This window comes from Lingula anatina, chromosome 9 (genome assembly GCF_051362555.1).
Source record: "Lingula anatina isolate TDL-2025a chromosome 9, LinAna3.0, whole genome shotgun sequence".
Lineage (NCBI taxonomy): Eukaryota > Metazoa > Brachiopoda > Lingulata > Lingulida > Lingulidae > Lingula > Lingula anatina.
Window position 1 is genome coordinate 19,952,076 of NC_141775.1, and position 22,820 is coordinate 19,974,895.

Consider the following 22,820-nt stretch of genomic DNA (forward strand, 5'->3'; position numbering starts at 1 on the left):
CATGGGCCTGAAGACTTTTGCTAGTCACATTTTCTGAATAACCATGATACTAATATTTTATAATTAAAAATTGATGGTCATTATGCTGCAAAACATTATGTAATGTTGCATCAAAATTTGAAGAAACCCCTATTTTGGGCACTGCTCCCATGATGACCATTTAAGGAAAGTCATGTCACTTACTGTTCTCAAACTTACAGGAAAGAAACATGGGACTAAAATACAGCTTCAGTAGGCAATGCAGTCTGTTTGGTAAATTTTTCTGGTAGTTAAGCAGTTTTTTTGTGAAAATGTAATTTTTCACATATTGGCATTTTCAATGTATGACTTAGAACCTCCACGGGCTTGAAGACCCATGCTAGTCACATTTTCTGAAAATTCATGACACTTATATTTTATTATTAAAAATCGATGGTCATTATGCCGTTAAGCATTATGTAATAGATTAATAATAAGGAAGCAGTGATAATTATGCAGGTAAATTTTGTTTAATATTGCAAATAAGTTTTAAATTATATATATATATATATATATATATATATATATATATATATATATATATATATATATATATATATATATATATCAAACTGGAAGATTAAAAGTTTGAATAGCATCTTTATTGGAATTATATTTACCTCAAGCTCTGCCAAGGAGGTCATATTTTCACCCCCGTTTGTCTGTCATCCACATAACAAAAAGTTATGGACTGATTTTGCAGAAATTTTCAGGAACTGTTTGAAGTGGGCCAAAGAGGACAATGATTAATTTTTGGTGGTGGTCTGGAACAATAATCAATCAATTATCAATAATAATCAACAATTGCTGCCTTGGCAGAGGTCTGCACTCTCAAAGTGCTTTTCTAGCTTTGTTATGTTTTCCTTTATAATTTTTTCTCAAACACTTGCATTTGTGACTTTTAACTCTCATCTGCCTGGGGCTCTGCACATTTTCTGTATTTCCACATAAGCAGTTGTATTGTTTTTTATGTCTTTAAACATTATGTAATATTATTTTATGCACTGTCATCATTTTTCAAATATTGAGAGTTTCATTTTATTATTAAAAATTGACGGTCATTATGCTGTTAACCAATATGTAATATTGCATCAGAATAGAAGAAAACAATTATGGGTGCTGCCACCATGATGACCATTATGGGAAAACCATGTTACTTATGATTGCCAAATGTTCAAAAAAGAAATGCAGGACTAAAATGCAGCCTGAGTTGGAAAAGTAGTCTAATTGGCTTCTTTTTCTGGAAGTTATACATTTTCAAAGTGTGAACTTGAACTCCCATGGGCCTGAAGCCTTATGCTTGTTACTCGTTTTACTTACATTGGTATTACCTGTTGAGCATAATTAAAATTTGATGTTGAATTTGCAGTTTAACATAATGTACTTTTGCATCAGAATTGACAGTAGCCTATTTTGTGCATAGTTATTTCCTGCTTTTTGTCTGTACATTTGACAGCTTTGCTGCCTTGTTCGTAATGGTAGGTTAGAGAGGACTGATATAAACATCAGAGGTGGAATTTGGATATACGGTTTGATTGTGCGTATGCCATGCACGGAATTTACAAACGAGCGACGGGATGATGTAGCCTGCAGTATTAGCGGTAAGCGTGCCAAGTTTTAGGCCGCTCCGATGCCCGGCAGTATTTTATTTCGATTATTATTAGGGGTGGGCAAATGAAAGCTTTTTTGGGAAATTTAATTTCAGACAAGTGGATTCTATGGCCATTTTGGCTGCTGAATACAAATCTAATAAGTATTTTCATTTTAAATTACATCTGATATTGGTATCAGGTGATTTTTCAAAATGGCCACCAAACGCTCCCTCAAATCACATATTTCTCATGTAAATCTTTAAATATCAGTTCAAACATGGCTTTTTATATGTCTAACCATATGATTTCATGATCAATGAGCATAAATAGATACATCATTTTGGTTGGGTCACTTCATTTTGGGTTAAAAAGAGGATTTTTTGGTCAATTTGAGGTAAAAATCACCCCAAAATCACCATTTCTGTGTACATAAATACAAATGTTTATATGCAACTGTGGCTTTTAAATTAGGAAAAACAATAATACAACAAATGTGGTCAGTATTGTTCAAGGATCACATGAAACTGAAAAGTTTTGACATAAAGAATAGCATAATGTTAGTTACATATGGGAATATTTACAGTAGAACACTCAGTAGCAGAGCATTAAGGATATTGTTACTCTTTATTACCATCCAGATACCGAAAATGAGTTTTTTCCTTGCATCTAATTATTCAATAATGTATCTGTCTTTGTGCTGCTTTGAAACAATGAAAAAACTCTTGAAAATATGAAATAATGGCGTTTATATTTTTTCGTTGCAATGTATAAGCATAAGCAACGCAAAGCTTTAATCATCTATTTAACAGCTTTCTTTTTTGAGATTAGTTAGCAATGCATATGGGGCATAACTTCATCCCTGAACAAGATTTTATCACAAGGATTGGCCAATGGACCACAAGGGCATGAGCTACAATCCCATGCCAATGTTATGGTTTAAATGCTTTTGTTATGGAGTCATTAGTCCGTAATGACCGATCTTCTAAAAAAACAAAGGTATTATTTTGCTTTATCAACGATCAAATCTGAGCTAAGGTTTTTAAAAAATCGCTGGCAGGGTTTTGGGGTACTAAATGGTGTCATTAAATTCGCTTTGAAATAGTGATCACGGGTGTTCAGGTAAAACAGACATTTGAGAAACCGATTTTTCAGTTTTTACCCCCAAACTGCAATTATACCATCCACGTAAGATAATGTGTAAATGTTAATTGATGTAATCACTGAACACTGAAAATTTATTTATCACCGAAAAGAATGTATGTAAGGCAGTGAATAAGGAGTTTTGGGTGAACGGTGACAATATCCTTATTGTCTTCATTTATAACCTAGTCACACTATAGGCGGAATGAGCTAGAATGTAGTCGGAATAAAAAATTCTTGTTTGTTCCTGGATATTTGAAGTATCTTAAAATTCTAAGCGCATTATAAATGTTTGGGTCCATTCTTGTGTCCTGTTAAAATGTTTTGCTCATTCTCAAAACTTTCGAAGTGCATTGCAAGTGGAAAAATATCGAATGGCATTCAAGTGTATTCTAACTGCACTATGAGCGCATTCTTAAAATTCTTACGAAATTCCAACAGCATTCGAAACATTTTGATCACATTCGAGGGAGAACCGAAATGGCAAGGCGCTTCAAATCTTGTCAGAATGTTCCACATTGTGCCTCCAATGAGCAGGGATGCAACTCGAATGCATCTTGATTGCAGGCTGGGATTCAGCCAACAATGAAACCACACTTGTATGGCATTTGAAGTGCATTCTAAATATTCTCACTATATTTAGGGTGAACGGCATTAGCATTAACGATATTCCTAATGTGTTCCAACTACATTCGAGCTGCATTTGAGAGCTAATACAATACAACCGAAATGCGCAAGAATCATTCCAGTTGGGTTCGAAGCGCATTCTGAGGTATTCTTGCTGGAATTAAGGTCAATTTGATATTACCCAACAAATGTGGCGCGAATTTTGAAAATTCTTCATTATGGCTCTTTCTGCTTGATTACTTCAGATTCCAAATAAGTGTGACAGGGGGCTTTACAGTGCCTTCTGGTCTCAGTGTATTTCTTGTTGATGCTTTCATGGTTGTGGTGAGATACTCTTAAACTACACAACTGAAACTAAGTACTATTCCAAGGTCAAGAGCTTAGAGGTTGTAAGAGGTTGATGTCACCTGACAAAGTTTTAGCTGTTCTGAAGAAAAGAAAAATTATACAGCATAAAATTTGTTGGTACACATCCATAAAGGTATTTTCAGCATTGTTTTTATACCAAACTGTAATCCATGAATTCAGTATGTACATAATGGCCATTATTTATATTTATCTTAGGCTCGAAGTGTGTTTTTTATGTATATGTTTGTTTTAAATAACATATTTTTACAGATGTCACCCTAACAATATTGCCAATGTCTTGAATATGCTCATATTTGAACTCAGCAACCCTCAAAACATATAGAAAGACATATTACACATCATTTTTATGTACTTTACTGTGAAAATATGGCCAAAAAGCCATTTCCCACCTTTTTTCACAAACAAATAGCAGATACCGATATAAATCTTTAGCTTTGGTAAAAAATATTGTCAGATTTGTGTTCAGCAGCAAAAATAGCCATAGAATCCACCTGTTTTAAAAAAATTTTGTCATTTGCCCACCCCTATTATTATGTTGGAACTGGTTCTTTTTTGTTTCACAAGCTCATTCTATTTTATTGTCTCTATGGAGGTATATGGGGACTTTACGACATTCGGTTTGAAGGCTTTAACCACTTGTTATAGTTTATTTTTGCATTGTATTGGATTAATGTGGCAGTCTGAAGTTGTCCTAGGTGGTTTTCAAGTTTATGCACCGGGTTTTAATATCATTTAGCGATTTTACGACAACCGTTTACTATCCAATCAAGGTGACAGCCGAGCGTGCTTTTGACCAATGTTGTATATACCATAAAACTAAGAAGAGCTAGGTCGTGATTATTTCAAATGAATTCAATTATTAAATCAAAACACTCAACCTGTCTGAAAAGGTCTTCTGCAAGAATGTTGTTCGAGACTGAACAAACGGTAATTTTTTTTCATCTTCTTGTTATTTGAGACGTTTTATTTCAAGTGATTGACAGGCAGACGACATACCCACCCGCAGTAGAGGAGACCACAGAAAGGTGACCACGACTATTAGTCAACAGAGGTAGTGCATGGGACGCCAGATGAACAAATGACCGGAAGTTAACGTCCATACTGGTGGTCAGTCTCGTGAAGTTATCCTCTGTCCCCAGCCACGGCTGGACGTTAGGCGATATAGCATGGTTCAAAATCAGTATGTCCAGCCCGCCGAGTTTGTTTTCCGTAAACTTGGTTTATGAAAAAAACAACAATGTTTTTATAATATTTAACCAATCGTTTGTTGCAATTCTAGAGACATTTCGCAGTTGTGCACACTTTAATTGCTGTACTGTTTTCACTGTTCGTTTAAAATTGCTTTCGTTTAGGTCACAAAAGTCGTCACGCTTGTTTCCATGAATATTATATTAATGATAAAAAACTAAACTTGGCATCCAATTGCTCATTATTCAGACATCTTCTTGTATATTTGACAATACTGTCATTCACAACGTTCACATTGTTCAGGACCCATATACTGTAACCCCTCTACCCATGATGACTGCCGAAATTGATAATGCCAAAAGTTTAGCTGGGTCCCCGATCTTAATTGCCCTGAGTGCCAGAAACGTATCATTCTCATCTAAATCGTTAACTTTAGGCAACTAACCAGAAATATCCGAAAGGCTAACCTTTCTCGCTGATAACAATACATCCATGGTTTAATAATTTTACTTGCTGTCAAAAATATCCAACAATAAACACGAGCATAAAAATCCCGCACACTACACTCTCTCCCCGAATGCGCATGCGTACAACTTTTCGTAGCTACTTACAACAAAACGATCGGACTTACGTGAAAAGTTACAATAATTTTTAAGTTACAACCTTTCGAGAATACGGCCCCAGTTGTTAATAGATGGCGCAGCGAGTAGTTTTTAGAGGACATTGTGTTTTTGGTGCAAAGATGAAAAACCACCTTCGTCGGGGTTTACAATTGTATTTTTTATGGATTATGCGATATAGGCCTATTTCTATTATTTTCTTTTTACCTACACAGTTTGGTAAAATGCTTTTTCTCCTTGATTATATCGGCTTATAGAAATATAAATTTTAAAAAATTGTTTGAAAAAAATGAATGTAAATTTGAATTTTTACAAGTGTTAATTTCTATAAACATATACAGTAGGTTCAAGCTCTATTTAAATAAAAGAGAAAAATAACAGGAATAAAAGTTTAAGCAGAGTTTCGAATTGTTGATATCGAATATAAAAAAATAATGGGGGATATTTACTGGTCGTTGATGCTGTTTCCCCTCTCAAGCTCTGACTTAGCGTAGTGGAAACCAGATTTGAAGAGTGACAAGCCCCCGAGTGTCCAGACCCCGAGGCCCACGCTAAGGAGGCGAGGGCCATTCCCTAAAAACGCCCCCCCCCCCCCCCCCCGGCAAATAACCTGTATCGGTCCCTGCGTCCCCCCCCCCCCCCCCCTTCAATGAATCCTGGATCCGCGGGGAAGAGGGGCATGAATCTCTGTCAACTCCTGCCTTCGCTTTCTATAATGATCTCTTCACACATCTGGAACCAGTTACATTTAGGTGAAAACGGCACAGCAGGCCAAGAAATCTTTTACGTTAATAATTTTGATATTGTCATTTTTTCATTCTTACAAAGATTTTTAAAAATACTGTCTCCTAGACATATCTGTTAAATATATCCCGACTTTTCTTTTCTTTTTTAAATTATATAATCTTATATAGAAATGAAAAAATGAGTTCAGGAATTAAAGCCGAAAAGTTATTGAATGATCAGAGAGAGAGAGAGAGAGAGAGAGAGAGAGAGAAAGAGAGAAAGTGTGTGTGTTTTGCCTTATAACTCCTACCTCCGCTTTCAAAAATAAACTCTCCAGCCGTGTGGTATCAATTACATTTGGGAGAAAAGGACACTACAGGTCAGGACATCTGGTACATTAATATTTTTGATACTTTTCTTTTTTCGCTTTTACAAAAATTTGTAAAAATTGTATCTCCTCGACATACATGTATCTGTTAAATATCCCACTAAAATATCCCCAAGTTATATAATCTTATAGGCCTATAGAAATGAATTAAATGATTACCCATGATATGATAGATTTTTGTAAGATACTGGGGGAGAGAGAGAGAAGCGGGGCGAAATTGTGCTGGAATTTTGGGTGAACTCGGACTGGCTGTGGTGTAAAAAAAATGGACATCGGACTCAGGTCGGACTTGAAGAACAAAACAAACAAGCACAAAACAAGCACGAACGTAATCTCCTCTCAACTCATCTAACACACTCACGTGGTCAAATACACCCCAGGTCAGCCTCCAGGGGTCATGTAGATACTCCCCCGCACCGATAATCCCCCTTAGTAATTTTTTGTATTACGTGCATCGATGCGACCCCACACCGATAGATCCACGCAACGGTAGCCTACATCCCCACACCAATACTCCCCCGCACCGGTACTTACCCTCAGTAGGCCTATGTTTGTAATTGTGGGGATATACAGTAGGCCTACCGGTGCGGGGGAGTAGGCCTATCGGTGCGGAGACGTATCGACAAGTAACCGCCTGCCAGATAACATGCCACCAGTGGGTCACCTGTGGCTATAAACAGCAAACAGCCGCCGGTGGACCACTGGTGTACCGCTGGTGGTTAGCTGGTGGCAGGTTGCCGTTTATAGCCGCCGGTGAGCCACTGGTGTAGGGCCTATTGCTGGTGGTTAGCTGGTGGCAGATTGCCGTTGGTAGGCCTAATGTAGCTGGTGACCGGTCCACCGGTGACCCATTCGCGATTTTCTCATCGTAATTGTTAAGTGTAGCTTTTTTTTTTTTTCAAATACGCGTATGTGTATTGTAATAACGTTACTTCATTTCGGCGGAAGTGTTTTTTTTTACCTTTGTTCACTCGTTTGGGAGTGCGCAATTTCCAAGCATTTCATTGGCCTATAAAATTTACGTGACGTAGACCTACTGCACGCGACGGCTGCACGTGACGTCTGCGTCGACCACTCTACTCCGCCTGACTGCTGCCACTGGGCTTCGATTTCACTATATTTCATGTAAAATAGGTAAGCCTAATAATAATTAAATACACTGATTGCCAGATCTTTTCAATGTAGGCCTACATGAAGGAAAAATGTTGATTTATAAAACAGCTTTTTTAGAAATAAATTCTGGAAATTAGAACATTGTTATTGAGTGGAAGAAACAAAACGTGAAAGCTCCACCTAGGCCTACTATAGCCCTATAAGATATAGGCTAGGTATGAAAAAAATTGATTATAAGATTCGTATTTTGTATTTGAAAGTCTGGTATTTTTTGCCTCTTGAAAAGATCGAGTCAATTAAAAGGTATATATTTTCAAAGGGTATATATTTTTTAAAAATAAAAATGTAGTTAATCAATGTGTTATGTAGGGTTTTCTGTGGCTTTTATTTAAGTAAATTTCATTTTAATAACAATTAAAATGGAAAAGACCCATAACAGATTTATGAATTATATTGAAAACAATTGGAAAAAGTAAAGTTTGTATCTTAAAATAAACCTTGGGATATAACCAGTGAACATTGGCCCTTTTTCTTATGTGGTCTACCCTGAGTGTCAGAGCAACGTAAAAGCTAGCTTGCTAAATATACCTTGTGGAGTCGCTTTTACTAGTGCCTGGTATTGCTACTATGAGTTATATATGATATCAAGATCGAGCTGGCAATACTGGAATCTAGAACCTAGGGTAATGTGGTCCTGCCTAGCTAAATATTATTATTAAAATATCGGCAAAACGTCTGACATATGTAATGACTTGAAAACTGCGCTGCACTCCAACGAGACAGATGCGACTAATTGCTCATTCAATTTGGTAGTTGTGCCGCCACCTTTATTTCTTATTTCAATTTATTAAACCCTTGACCCCAACGGCTCATCAGAATGGAATACAATGACAATATAAAGTCATATCAACGAACTACCACTACAACAAAAACTACTACTGATACAAATAATAATAATAATAATAACAATAATTCATTATACTGACGCTAATCTTAGCTCCGATGCACATTGTAGGTATTTCCCGAAGTTGTTTAATTGTGAGACATTGTTAAGTGATAATAATTTAATTAGTTTGAAGACTGCGAGCTTTTTGACCTTTTAATATATATATATATATATATATGAAGGCAGGGATCTTCTCTTGAAATAGTATTTATTTCAAAACATGTAGGCTTTACACATCACGGTCTCCTCTGCATTCACAGCAGCGAGGCGGTCCGGCTCGCTAAAATTCTCAAGAGACTTGCTTAAATTTGTAAAAATAAATAAATAAATAACTCTCGCTGAGATAAATTACTACTAACAGTATTTTTTTATTCAGGTTAACTAAAGATTATAAAGATGGTGAAGTAGCCATTCCTACGGATCATGTAGAAAGGTGATGACTAAGAAAATATATGGAAAAATTGGTCGTTTATAACTGACCAATATCTGGAGAAATAATACAGTTTACATTCAAGTTGTTTTGTGTTCTGACCACCAATATCTGGCATATGCATATTTGTCATATTAAGATTTTTTATGTGTTTTAAAAGGCAATTCGGTGTTAATTAAATTAAGACTAGCCATAAGGAAGTGCACATGGTGCATTTTGTGCGTTTTGGTAGTCATTTTAAGGTATTTTCATTAATTCCAATCAGATTTCTTTACCGATAGGCCTAAAGTATTCGTATTATGGTTTTCAGAGATCGTTTCATCTTCACCACCCTCCTGCAGATAAAAGCTATGCTGAAGAATAACATTATTGTTCTTACAAGGTTAGAGCAAAGATTGAAACAGAACAGAAGTCCTGATGTCTCAACTGACGAGTTTGCCATTCCTATGGAGACTAGAGAAGATGTGGCAAGGGTTGAAAACATACTTAAAGATAATCATAATGAAATTACTGGTAAGTTGAAAAAATAATAGTGTGATTAAAATTAATGTAGTGATTGTTGTGCTGAAGCTACATATGGAATAAATAATAAGTTGATTTTTAAAATAGTGGTTATTTGATAAATGATTAATATAACATTTTAATCTGAACACTTATCATTTGTTGTATGTATAGGGCCTATATATAAATGTGCTTTACTAATTAAGAATATTTTATATTTATTTCAAAGGTCAAACCACCTTGCCACACTGGGAGGGTTTTCCTCTTAGGAAATGGTACAGTGTAGATAGGATCATGTCTACTATTTTTAAAACTAACAGATTGCATGCCAGTGTAACTGGATTGGGAAGTGCGGAAAGGTTGCACTAAAAAACCTGGCCTTTACAAAAGCAATGGAATGTTTGCATTTCGTAATGATCAAATAATGTTTGCTTAGATATATTTTTACATATTAATTGTATTATAATTATCCTGAAGTAAAGTTACAGTTCAAAATGTAAAGGTTGTTTCTTCTGAACAACTTTGCCTTTTTATGCTTTTTAGATATATTCTCTTAAGGATAAACGCATATCAACCGATTTCTGTCCTTTGATGAGACCATTCCGTTTTGTAACTCCTTTTTGAACCATTTTTGTTTACTGTCCAATTTAGCACTGTTAAGATAGGAGGATTAAGTTAAGTTTTTTTATATTTTCATAGATGCAGGTAGATCGAGAGCTACGGAGGCTGAATAAGACATGCATCAAATTGTGGCTCAAAAATGCGCATGATAGGGATGGCGGCAGAAAATTGAGGGAAATCAAAACAAGGAAAAAAGGAGGTAAATAAACACACTGGACAAAAGAAGTGTCACCCCCTGCAGAGTAATGAAAGTTATAATGCCTGGGTCTACTTTTAATATGACTATTGAGTATAAAACCGCTGTACTATGGAATTGTATTCTTTTTTTTTTTTTTGTGAATTTTGATGTTTATAAAATGATACCAGGAGCATATCATTCCAGAGTCATTTATCTCCCCCAAAGTATTGGCTCACTTCTATTGTCCAGTGTGTGTAGGCCTAAAGAAAAAAAAATTACTGTTAAAGGTGATAACTGTGAAGAGAAATATCAGTTTTACGCATATCTTTTTTATCTGATATAAAATTATTATTTTTCAGTTACCTTTGTAGATCTACGGTATTTCTTTTGTGCGTCTATATATATAAAAAAAAAAATACTTTAACGGATGCAGGTACATGTAGATCGAGAGCTACCGAGGCTGAATAAAACCGCTGTGCTATGGAATTGTATTCTTTTTTTTTTCTTTTGAAGAAGAAATATTAGTTTTACGCATATTTATTTCATATGAAATTAAATAATCATTTTATTATTTTTCAGTTACCTTTGTACGGTATTTCTTTTGCGCGTCTATAGTTTTGCTATTAAAAAAATACCGGAAGTCGTGTTGCGCAAAGGATTATGGTCTATATGAATGAGGCGCCATTTTCTTCAACAACCAGGAAGTAACAGGACGGAGATTGTGGGATAATGTTGAACATATTTGACAAAGAAAGAGATATGATCCGACCGACTTGTAGGTATATGGAGCAAGTGTTTATGTTACTGTGATCTCCAAGCTGCAGCACCAGAAGTGAACATAAAGTTTAGCAATCACTGACAGAAATATTACAGGATCTACTGTCGGAATGGAAGCCATGTTAGGGCAGTCTAGACGAGGTGTAAATCCAAGATCAGGACAGGTGACAGTACAGACACAACCTCCATTAGCTGAACAGGAAACAAATACAACATCAGCTACACATCCTCATGTTTTCTTAGACAAGGCAGAATGTGTGCGTTCCTTCAGGGCTAAACTGGAAGATGATAGAGAAAAAACCTTCATATCTGGGTTAGCCATAGATAAGGAACACATGTTTGTTGTGGATAATAATAACAACAGAACAAAAGTATTCACACATGAAGGACAATTTAAGTTTGACATTAAAGTAAACAAACCATGGGATGTGGCTGTGTCACAGACTGGTCACCTGTATATAACATCATGGGGTGACAGATGTGTCCAAGTGTACTCCACCAGAGGTCAGCAGGTGACAACCATGGGTCAGGGTCTACTGGAGTCACCATGGGGTATTACACTGAACAGACAAGGTCATGTGATGGTTTGTGACACAGTAAAGAAGTCTATCTTCACATTCAGTGGACAGCTCCTGAACACTATTCCACACAGTATGTGTAGATACCCAATGTACATCACAGTGAACAGTGTGAATGATAACATTGTGATATCAGACTGGGGCAGTGACATGTGGAGACACTGTGTACATGTGCTGTCACCTACTGGTGATCATCTGTACAAGTATGACGACGGCAGAGAAGGCAGTAAACTGAGTTATCCACGTGGAGTGTGCACAGACAGCTATGGTCACATCTTCATTGCTGACTTTAGTAACCACAGGATAGTGGCACTGAGTCCACAGGGACAGTTTATCAGATACATTGTCACTAAGGATGATGGGTTGTGGTATCCCTGGGCAGTAGTCATCAACCCTGCTACTGGTCATCTGGTGGTGGGAGAGAGGTTTGGCAATGTTAAGACATTCAAGTATACTGAACTGAAACAAGGTGAGTAACATGTATTAACTGTGGGTAGATATGATTATTATGTAAAAAAATTGAAAGTTTATTAGTCTTACAATGTTTTTATCCATGAATATGTTTGCCTTTATTTCAATAAAAAAACTTTTAAATTCAGTGAGCACACAGTTGTGCTTTAGTAAAAATGTATGTAGAGTGGAGACATTTTCTATAGTTGATACTTTACTGTTACTGACAAATTTCCATGAACCCATTATAGTGATTAGGATTTTGAATAATGATGAAGACCTCTTTTTAATGGAATTTATAGTATGCTTTATTTGTATTTTTATTAAGTCACAAGAAAAACATCTTACATTGTTTAATCCCTGAACTTCTTGTCCATATGTCAGTGAAGAACAACTCAAGTCTCACAACAGAACAGTCCAATTCTTCATATTCTTCATGTTGTAGCTGTTCATGAAAGCTTAGATATACCTAAATTCTCAAATATATATATATTTATGTACTTTGTCAAGTTTCTTGATGTCTTACCACTTCTATATTCAAAGACATTTCATCACCAGTTTGTTGTTAACACACACAAATAAATTAAATGTTGAAGTACTTTGGATGATACCTTATTTTCCTGACTTTGTGGATTGTTCTTTGCAAATAAAACTAGCAGACGACCATTTTTCATGAAATGGAACTACTTTTCACAGGAAGTAATGTATTCATACACAACAGTGACCTTGGGTTTGGAATACAAAAAAATAGTACTTGCATTTATACTGTCAAAGCATGCAAATTATAATGAAATATACAAAACTAAACACATTTTTATGTAACACAAAAAGTTAAATGCATTTTTATTTATTTATTTATTTATTATCTATCTATTTATTTATTTATTTATTATTATTATTATTATTATTATTATTATTATTATTATTATTATTATTATTATTATTATACTGGATAAAAACCTTGATGAAATGGTTTTGACCACCTTTTTGGAACTTTTAAACTGCAGGCTGATGGACCCACATATTTATGTCATACACACTAAACGTAGATGAGAAAGAATATATCACCATGAACATATATATATATATATATATATATATATATATATATATATATATATATATATATATATATATATATATAATGCCTTATATGTATGCACTACAGGTTCAATTCCAAATGTTATTCTTAAAAACAATTTTATTCTTATAAATAAAAACAATTTCTTAGAATGCTTGAAAGTGAAAATTTCTGAGTATGATTTATTTTAAACAGAACAACTTAATGGCTGTTGACACTTCTGGATAGTCCAATTATATAGGCAAAATAAACCATAAAGCATCCTGCTACAGGAATAAATAACAAATCATATAAATAAACATCAATGCTGCCATATCATACATAATACAATTTGGAAGTAGAGAGTCAGATCACTCACTGACACTACAGAATTTGAGTAATTTTTTACTTTCAGGAGTCAAAATTTTCCCGCCTTTTTTGAAAGGGTAATTTTAACTAGTAATGATGTGTTCAACCATATATTATGTAAATAAATTGTATATGAATTGGTGTTGTTTACGCTGGCGGTACTCATGGTTTTAGTCCCGACCTGTCTCGTACGGCTCCTGCGGCTCCGCCGGATCGTGCAGCTCCGCAGTAGGGCGCAGTCGGAAATGAGTCACCGTTACCGCTTCTCCTCCTAGACCACCAGGACCTGTGTCCCCATCTCTTGGATTTAGGTCACATATAATCTCAACTTGAACACCCTGATTTTTTTGTCTCTGTCAGTGCATTGGCCTGGGCGTGACACTTGTTGAAACGCACCCTTGTCAAAAATTTTGAAAATTCAAGGCTAACTATCTCCCAAACTAAAGGAATTATGGGAAAATTACTACAGAAGTCTGACCGAAAGTCATATGTGGAGATTCCAAATATGCCCTTGGATTTGACTTTTGACCTTTTTTTCAAAGTCAAACAAGCCAAAATTTTCTAAAAATGGAAATTTTCTGCAAAAAAATATTTGTTTCTGCTATTTTTAGGAAACTACACAGATCTAAGCTCCCCTGTTATAGTGAGGGGTTACAATTAGGGACTCCTTTCATCTTTGGGAGTTTGGGGTCAATTGGTGCATTTTGACGGGAGAAGCAGCCATTAGATACTGAAACTGAAAACTTGCTTGTATTCTAGAATGGTCAATGCCAGAGACCTTTTGTTAATCACAAGTTGTAGAACTTGTCAAGTGCAGTACTGGAGGTGGTGTCCATTTTTTTGTTTTCGATATGGTTTAAGGTATTGCGCTATATCAAAAATTACAACATTGCAATATTCAGTGGGGAAAATGTTAAATATTCCAAAATTAGCAGAGATATGCCCATATTTACTATTTAACTTTCATAGGAAGTCATATACTGGTAATCTAATTGTGACCTTGAAATTGACCTTTGACCTACTTTTCATGATGAACTGCACTTTGAAGTTTTCTGATCTTTATATCTCCAAAACTGGCAATAGTTACTTTTGAACTTGAATAGGAAGTTACCGGGTATAAGTAATCTAACTGTGATCTTTAAATTGACCTTTGACCTACTTTTCACCAAGACTGAACTTTGCAAATTTATTAGCCCTTATATTTCCAAAACTGGCAGAGATACACCCATAGTTACTATTGAACTTGAATAGGAAGTTATATACTGGTAATCTAACTGTGACCTTTAAATTGACCTTTGACCTACTTTTCACCATGAATTGAACTTTGCAAAATTTGGTTCCCTTTAATCTCCACAACTGGCAGAGATAGGTCTATGGTTACTATTTAATTTGGATAAGCAGTCATATACTGGCAATCTATATGTGACCTTGAAATTAACCTTTGACCTACTTTTCATCATGAATTGAACTTTGCAAATTTTGGTTCCCTTTTATCTCCAAAACTGGCAGAGATAGGTCCATAGTTACTATTGAACTTGAATAGGAAGTCATATACTGGCAATCTTACTGTGACCTTGAAATTGACCTTTGACCTACTATTTATGATGAACTGCACTTTGCAAATTTTCTTTCCCTTATATCTCGAAAACTGGCAGAGATAGGTCCAAAGTTACTATTGAACTTGAATTGAAAGTCATATACAGGCAATCTGACTGTGACCTTGAAATTGACCTTTGACCTACTATTTATGATGAACTGCACTTTGCATGTTTCCTGGCCTTCATATCTCCAATATTGGCAAAGAAATGCCCATAGCTACTATTGAACTTAAATAGGAAGTCATATACTGTGACCTTGAAATTGACCTTAGACCTACATTTTTACCACAAACTGAACTCTACATATTTTCTTCCCTTCCTTCTATCAATCTGCAGGACCTGAAGAATACAAAAACAGCTTTTGTATAAGTAACCAAAGTTTATTCAACATATGACAACAAACACACTAACAGTCATACAACTTCAAAATGATATAGACAAAAGTATGCATTTTGTTTTTTCTTTTCTTGATATTTTTTTGCATCAATTTTAGGATTCATGCGTATTGTACACATGACGCAGAGGTAAATAAAACACTGTGTCTACATGCAAATGTTCAGTGTGTATATGTTGCCAGAGTGTAGCCACTAGCGGCTAACTTCCAGCAACCCTCCGGCTTACCTCCGGCAACATGCTCTATATGTAGCTTCAGATAAGCTGCTAGCGGCTACCTTGTGGAAACATACAAGGCATGTTGCCAGAATGTAGCCGCTAGTGGCTAGGTTCCGGGAACCCTGCGTCTTACCTCCGGCAACATGCCCTGTATATAACCGCAGACAAGACGCTAGCAGCTAGCCTGTGGGGATACTATCCAGCAGCATTTTTATGTTGCTGGAGTACTCCTGCTACACTCCGGGAGTACTTCAGCAACATTTTAAGTTCTGTAAGGGCATGCATTTCTAAGTTTTATAGTAAGCACACAGCTAGGTGTTAGTAAAAATGTATGAAGAGTGGAGAAACTTTTTATGTATAGACACAGATGTGTCTGTACATATAGCCATCATCTGCGTCTGTCGTCGTCGCCGTCGTGCACTTTTACCGATAACACGATAAGTGGAAAACCGTTTTTGCTTTTGGCTTGAAACTTACAAAACTGATGAATATTCATAATCCGCAGGTCAAGTTCGAAAATCAGCGTGATCGGGTCATTTTTACGGAAGTTACACTGTTTTTTCACTTTTTTCAACATATATGCAACACTGATAACACAATATAAGAAAGACAGATAGGCCAATTGTCATTTTACTCCCAGGGGTAGTCAAACTTACTAAAACGCAGGTTGAAATAAAAAATCGGCATAATCGGGCCTTTATTTTAGAAGTTAAGCTGTTTTTTCACATTTCCTCAGATTCAATTCTTAGGCATGTTAACAGTCTCATTTTAATGTGTTTGTTTGATATTTCCTGCATCTTTACAACATTGTTAGTTGATTATGTAAGAATGATGGTAAACTTGTTATCGTGTATTGTGTAATAAAGTGTCAGAAATGGAAATAAACTCATATCATTGCAGTTTGTGAGATTCAATCATCCACTTTGTTCAGAATCTCAGAATGGAGGACATTGGACATTTAACACTGTTCTATTGATATTTTTCCCATCTCATCTTTGGCATTTTTAAGAAGTTCCATGAGCCTGCAGACCTTTGCTAGTCACGTTTTCTGAATGTTCATGTTACTAATATTCTATTATTAAAAATTGATGGTCATTATGCTGTTAAACATTATGTAATGTTGAATCAAAATAGAAGAAAACACATTTTTTTGGTGCTGCTGCCATGATGACCATTATGGGAAAACTGTGTCACTTTTAACTGTCAAACCTTTAAAAAAGAAACACTGGACTAAAATGCAGAATGAGTTGGAAAAGCAGTCTAATTGGCTTCTTTTTGTGGAAGTTATACATTTGAGTGAAATATTCATTATCTTTTTGGCATATTCATTGTGGGACTCGGAGCTCCTGTTACTGTCTTCAAACTTACAGGAAAGAAACATGGGTCAAAAACTTATATATATATATATATATATATATATATATATATATATATATATATATATATATATATATATATATATATATATATATATAATCAAAGATTAAAAGTTTGAATAGCAGCTTCATTGGAATTACATTTACCTCAGGCTCTGCCAAGGAGGTTATATTTTCACCCCTGTTTGTCTGTCATCAACATAACTCAAAAAGTTATGGACTGATTTTGCTGAAATTTTCAGGAACTGTCAGAATTGGGCCTAATAGGACAATGATTAGTTTTTAGTGGTGGTCTTTGTCAATAATCAATCAATAATCAATAATAATCAACAATTGCTGCCTTGGCAGAGGTCTGCACTCTCGGTGGTTTTCTAGTTTTGTTATGTTTTCCTTTACAATTTTTTCTCAAAAACTTGCATTTGTGACTTTTAACTCTCATCCGCTCAATGCTCTGCACATTTTCTGTATTTCCACATAAGCAATTGTATTGTTTTCTATGTCTTTAAACATTATGTAATATTATTTTATGCACTGTCATCATTTTTCAAATATTGAGACTTTCATCATGTGACTTTGGTCTCTCATGGTCCTGAAACTGTAATCTTATTGAAGGGGTGGATTGAGACCATCTTCTGGGTCTTCCGGAAGACAGCCAGGTTATTAAGCTGATATTAACTGGTATCTATTTTTTTCTGTTGGAAGACCATCAATATGGAGGATGGATCAACATAGATACTTTGGAATACTGTCAGAAAATATCTCAGGGTCCACTCCTGTTATTGACCATGTTACCTGTTGTGCATGATTAAAATTCAGTGTTGACTGACAAGTATTATTATATACATATATATAAGCATTATTTTTTATTGCATCAAAATTGACAAAATTACCTTTTTTGCATCTTTATTTTCTGTTTTTTGTCTGTACATTTGACAGCTTTGCTGCCTTGTTTACTGTTAGTGACCAATTTCCATTGAACCCATAAGAATTATTAGTGAGAATGAGGCACCTGCCCATCAGGCAAGTACAATATGTCTGTACATCTATTGCCCTGCTCCAAATGTACTTGGTCTGCTCCAAATTTTAAAAAAATGGGTGTTTATAAAATGTATTCTGAACAGTCTATAGGCAGATTCAGTACAATGGCGTATGTATTTGTAGGTTGATTAGTTATTAACTAAAGAAAAAAAATTCATGTAATAATCTTAATAGTTATATACATAATACATGTATGATGATACATTTCATCACAATATGATGCAAGCACCATCAAATGGAAACAAAAATAAACTTGTTATTAAACCAACTCAACAAATGTTTGGGCCAAGCAGATATTTAGCATTGTACAATATACATGTACATGCTGATTGCCATTTCAAGTCTAAATTAAACAAACATCAATGTCGCCTACAAAACTGATACAACTGCACCAAATATCTCTTGATATATGAAATACTTGTTGAAATGATGTTTTCAATAGAACTTATTTTTTATTTTATTTTTTTATTTAATCATAAGAAAAACATTCTAAAATGTTGAGTCCCATTTCTTAGTATTATCATGATGCTTCACATATTATATATATCAAGGCTGTTGCAATGTTTTTTTAACTAGTAAACAAAATCTCTTACATTGCTACAACACATCATCTACTTGCTACAATTTTTACATCTGATGGTTTTTAGAAGTTACTGTCCCTGTGATTCATCAGCTAATATTGTTTTTATCTCAAGGTCAAACAGGCCAAAATCTCCTAAAAATGGGGGTTTAAAAAATATATATATTTGTGCCAATTTTTAGAAACTACACCGACCTAAGTGGGGGATTACATTTTGGGACTTCATCTTCGGGAGTTTGGGGTCAATCGTGCATTTTCACAGGAGAGGCAGCCGTTAGATGCCAAAGCTGAAAACTCTCTATTAAACCGGAACCCTTAATACAAGAGACCTCTTGTTTTTTGCATTACGTAGAGCTTGTCAAGCTCAATTAATACTGGGGTTGGAATCCATTTTTTTTGTTTGTTTTTGATATGTAGGTTAGGAGTTGTGCTATATAAAAAAGTACATTTCGATATTCAGTAGTGAAGCAAAATGTGAAATACTCAAAAACTGGCAGAGATACACCCATGGTTACTATTGACCTTGAATAAGAAGTCACATACTGGCAGCCAAACTGTGACCTTGAAATTGACCTTTGACCTACTTTTTCATCTTAAACTAAGTCTTGAAAATTTTTTGCCTCTTTTATCTGCAAAAATGGCAGAGATACACTTATAGTTACTATTGACCTTGAATAGGAAGTCATATACTGGCAATCTTACTCTACGCTGCTTTGTAATCTGGAACATAGTCGATCTTACACGTCAGACTTTGTGTGCAAATCGACTTTGTGATTTATGAAAAATGTCTGTATACTTCACTTTGTTCTTCAGCAGTGATTCAGTATCCAGATTACACACCCTTTTTATCTATCTATCTATTTTACTCGAAGTTTGTTTTACCCTGATATAAATAAGGCACCATAGTATTTTTGGGAATTTCTCAATTCAATTCAAAAATTTAATTAAGCTGCGATTTATCGACTTTTGTCATCGTGAAAATGTGAGATTTTACATAACACACTGTTACTCTCAAGCACATATGCAGGCATCCACCTCTTTAGATTTTCTCTCGCTTCCTCTCTGCTATCACTTCACAATAAATATAACGTCTGCAGACATCATCGTTCACCTTATCCATGAGTCCTTTTGTCAATCTGAAGCATAACATATGTATTACCAGGTGAGTTTAATGAACGGCTTCGCCGATTGTGTGAAAGTGGTAAGATTCCAGTATACCGACAGCGAGTAGCTATTGTTGGACCTTACGGTGTGGGGAAGACTTATCTCGCCAAGCGCCTCATCCATGAGGAATATATCAAAGAAGAAGATGCAAATACAACTGGCGTGAATATATACCGCCATAGGTGTGTTGTCCATAAAGCTGGCCGATCCTGTTGGATCAGAGGAAAAGGTAAGCAGAATATAGGAAAACGTTTGACACATATGGAATATGTTTATAAAGAATACAAAGAACAGAAGATAAGACATTTTCAATTTTACCACATAATTCACAATAAGGAATTATACATACGTGTACGTGTGGGTGTCGAAATGTGTCCTTCCCTATCTTAGTATGGTAGACGAGGGGCTGAGTGAAATAGTACCTAAATAAGTGGTGCCTTTGTATTGTTATCAATCAATTAACATACATGACACTTTACAATCTACTCCTACAGCCCATTGATTATTTTTTAACTGGGTACAAACACTATAATTTCATTCTTTGTAAAAACACCATGCTTTATTCTACTCAATATTGAATTGAATTTTTCAACGGTGTAGCCTGATACGTACACTCAGAAAGGGTACATTTAGATACAACGCTTGATCTACCTGTATGATCCTTCCAACTATTCTCAGATGATCCAAAAGACCAGTTTGCACAAAACATGGCAATTGGAGTACAGAATTCAGATACGTTTTGTGAGCCGGACTTAACAGTATTGGACCAAACGCCACTAGAGGAATCCCCACCAGATTCAGAAGAGAATATTAATAACATGCTGACAAATAGAGGTATTGTACATGATTGTCTCGAATAGTTCATCTTGGTGCAATTTAAACAGATATTTGTAGTTATTCTTCTTTTTTGCCAAGAGATTCCACCTTCTATGTGTTTTTCTTTGGCCATTCCACATATATGTGCCTTGAAAACATTTTTGTTTACTTCAAGGTTGATTCTTTTTCTGTTAGAATGTTGTTTGATATTATTCTTCTCTTTATTCTACAGCTGCTTCCCCTGATGACAGTGAATCACCTGCCTCTCCTGACAAAGCAGCAGGTAAGTAGTTCACATGTAGTAAAACAAAATTCTCGTGTATTGCTCAGAATGTTCGAGAGTTTTTCTTAGCTTGTTGATAAGGTATGTGAGTTTCTATCTTCTTATTTTCATCATACTGGGACTTTGAACTCACATGGGCATGAAGCCTGGTGGTAATCAAATTTTCTTAATGTCCATGTTTTTAATAGAAGATAATTAAAATTTTGTGGTATTTATACAGTTGACCATTATGTTATATTGCATCAAAAACCTACTTTGTGCACTATCACCATAACGTTATAAAAAGAAAACTGTTACCTATTTTATATTTACAAAAAATGATTCTTAGGATTGACAAACAGCTTAAATTAGAAAAACCAGCTCTTTTGAATTATCCTTTTTATCGAATTATGCATTTTTTGTGAAATTTTTATTTATCTCATTCTGGTGTGAGCTTGAACTCTCATGGGCCTGAAGCCTTATGCTTTTACTTACATCGTTATATACTGTTGTGCATAATTAAATTTTGGGGTTGACTGTGCAGTTAAGCATTGTATTACATTAGAACTGACAGCCTCCTATTTTGTGCATTATTATTTTCTGCTTTTTTAAAATTGTGACTTAGATATTTCATGGGCCTGAATACCGTTGCTAGTCACATTTGGGTGACAAGCCTCTAATCTTCCATTGGGTAACTACTAGCTAAATTCAGAGCTATAAGGTCACTTGCCTAAATTAAGTTTCAAGTGGCAATAAAATGAGATCATATAAAACACACATGTTGAGATTCCCTGTAAACTCCCATAGGTTAAGTTTTCTGCCAGATAACAGTGTCCATAATAGGGAAGCAGTGATAATTATGCAGATAAATGTTGTTTAATTTTGCAAATTAGTTTTCAAAAAATTATTTTGTATAATGCCAACATTAATGCTAGTTTTAAAAGCAGCTTTACTGAAATGTTTTGTTTTTAATTTTTTTCAAACACTGAGGGTTTCAACTCAATTTTTAACTCCCCTCCACCTGAAGCTCTGCACATTTTCTGTTTTCCCACAAAAGCAGTTGTATTGGTATTTATGTATTTCAGCATTATGTAACATTATATTATTCTATGCACTGCTTTCATATGTCAAATATTGTGATTTTCATTACTAGTATGTGAATTTGAACTTTCGTGGTCCTGAAACTGTAATCTTATCATAGGGGCAGATTGGGATCGTCCTCAAGGTTTTCAGGCAGACGGTCAGATTTTAAAGTTTACATTGACGGGTATCTAATTTTTTTGTTGGAAGACCATCTAAAATGGAGGGTGGATTAACAAAGATATTTTAAAATACTGTCAGAAAATACATTTGGATCCGCTCCTGTTATTGACCATGTTACCTGTTGTGCATGACTTAAATTCAGTGTCGATTGACCGTGCTATTACAAGTATTATTTATTATTGCATCAAAATGAGAAATTAACCTATTTTTTGCATCTTTATTTATTTATTTATTCATTTATTTTGTCTGTAGACTCGTCTTTCAAGAAATACATGCCTTCAAGAAATCGACGAAAACTGGAAGTGCATGTTTTTTGCACTGTTTTTCCTGTCATGCCCATCATAAACACTGTGTTGTCAAGTAAAAGGAAGCGTCTGATACAAAGTATCAAATGCGGCATTGACGTGCTTGCTTGCGATG

The 22,820-nt window shown here is 35.0% G+C and overlaps 1 protein-coding gene and 1 long non-coding RNA gene across 2 annotated transcripts; both read left to right on the forward strand.

The window, feature by feature from the left end:
- The first annotated feature begins 11,344 nt into the window (after window positions 1-11,344).
- On the forward strand, window positions 11,345-12,674 carry LOC147760116 (E3 ubiquitin-protein ligase NHLRC1-like). Its single transcript, XM_086995540.1, has one exon. The coding sequence runs from the start codon at window positions 11,345-11,347 to the stop codon at window positions 12,287-12,289; it is 945 nt and encodes a 314-aa protein (XP_086851666.1). The 3' UTR covers window positions 12,290-12,674.
- Window positions 12,675-17,392: 4,718 nt separating this feature from the next.
- LOC147760117 (uncharacterized) lies at window positions 17,393-22,375 on the forward strand. Its single transcript, XR_015331235.1, has 2 exons — window positions 17,393-20,893; window positions 21,108-22,375. It is a non-coding gene; the product is annotated as an uncharacterized LOC147760117 (long non-coding RNA).
- The last annotated feature ends 445 nt before the right edge of the window (window positions 22,376-22,820 follow it).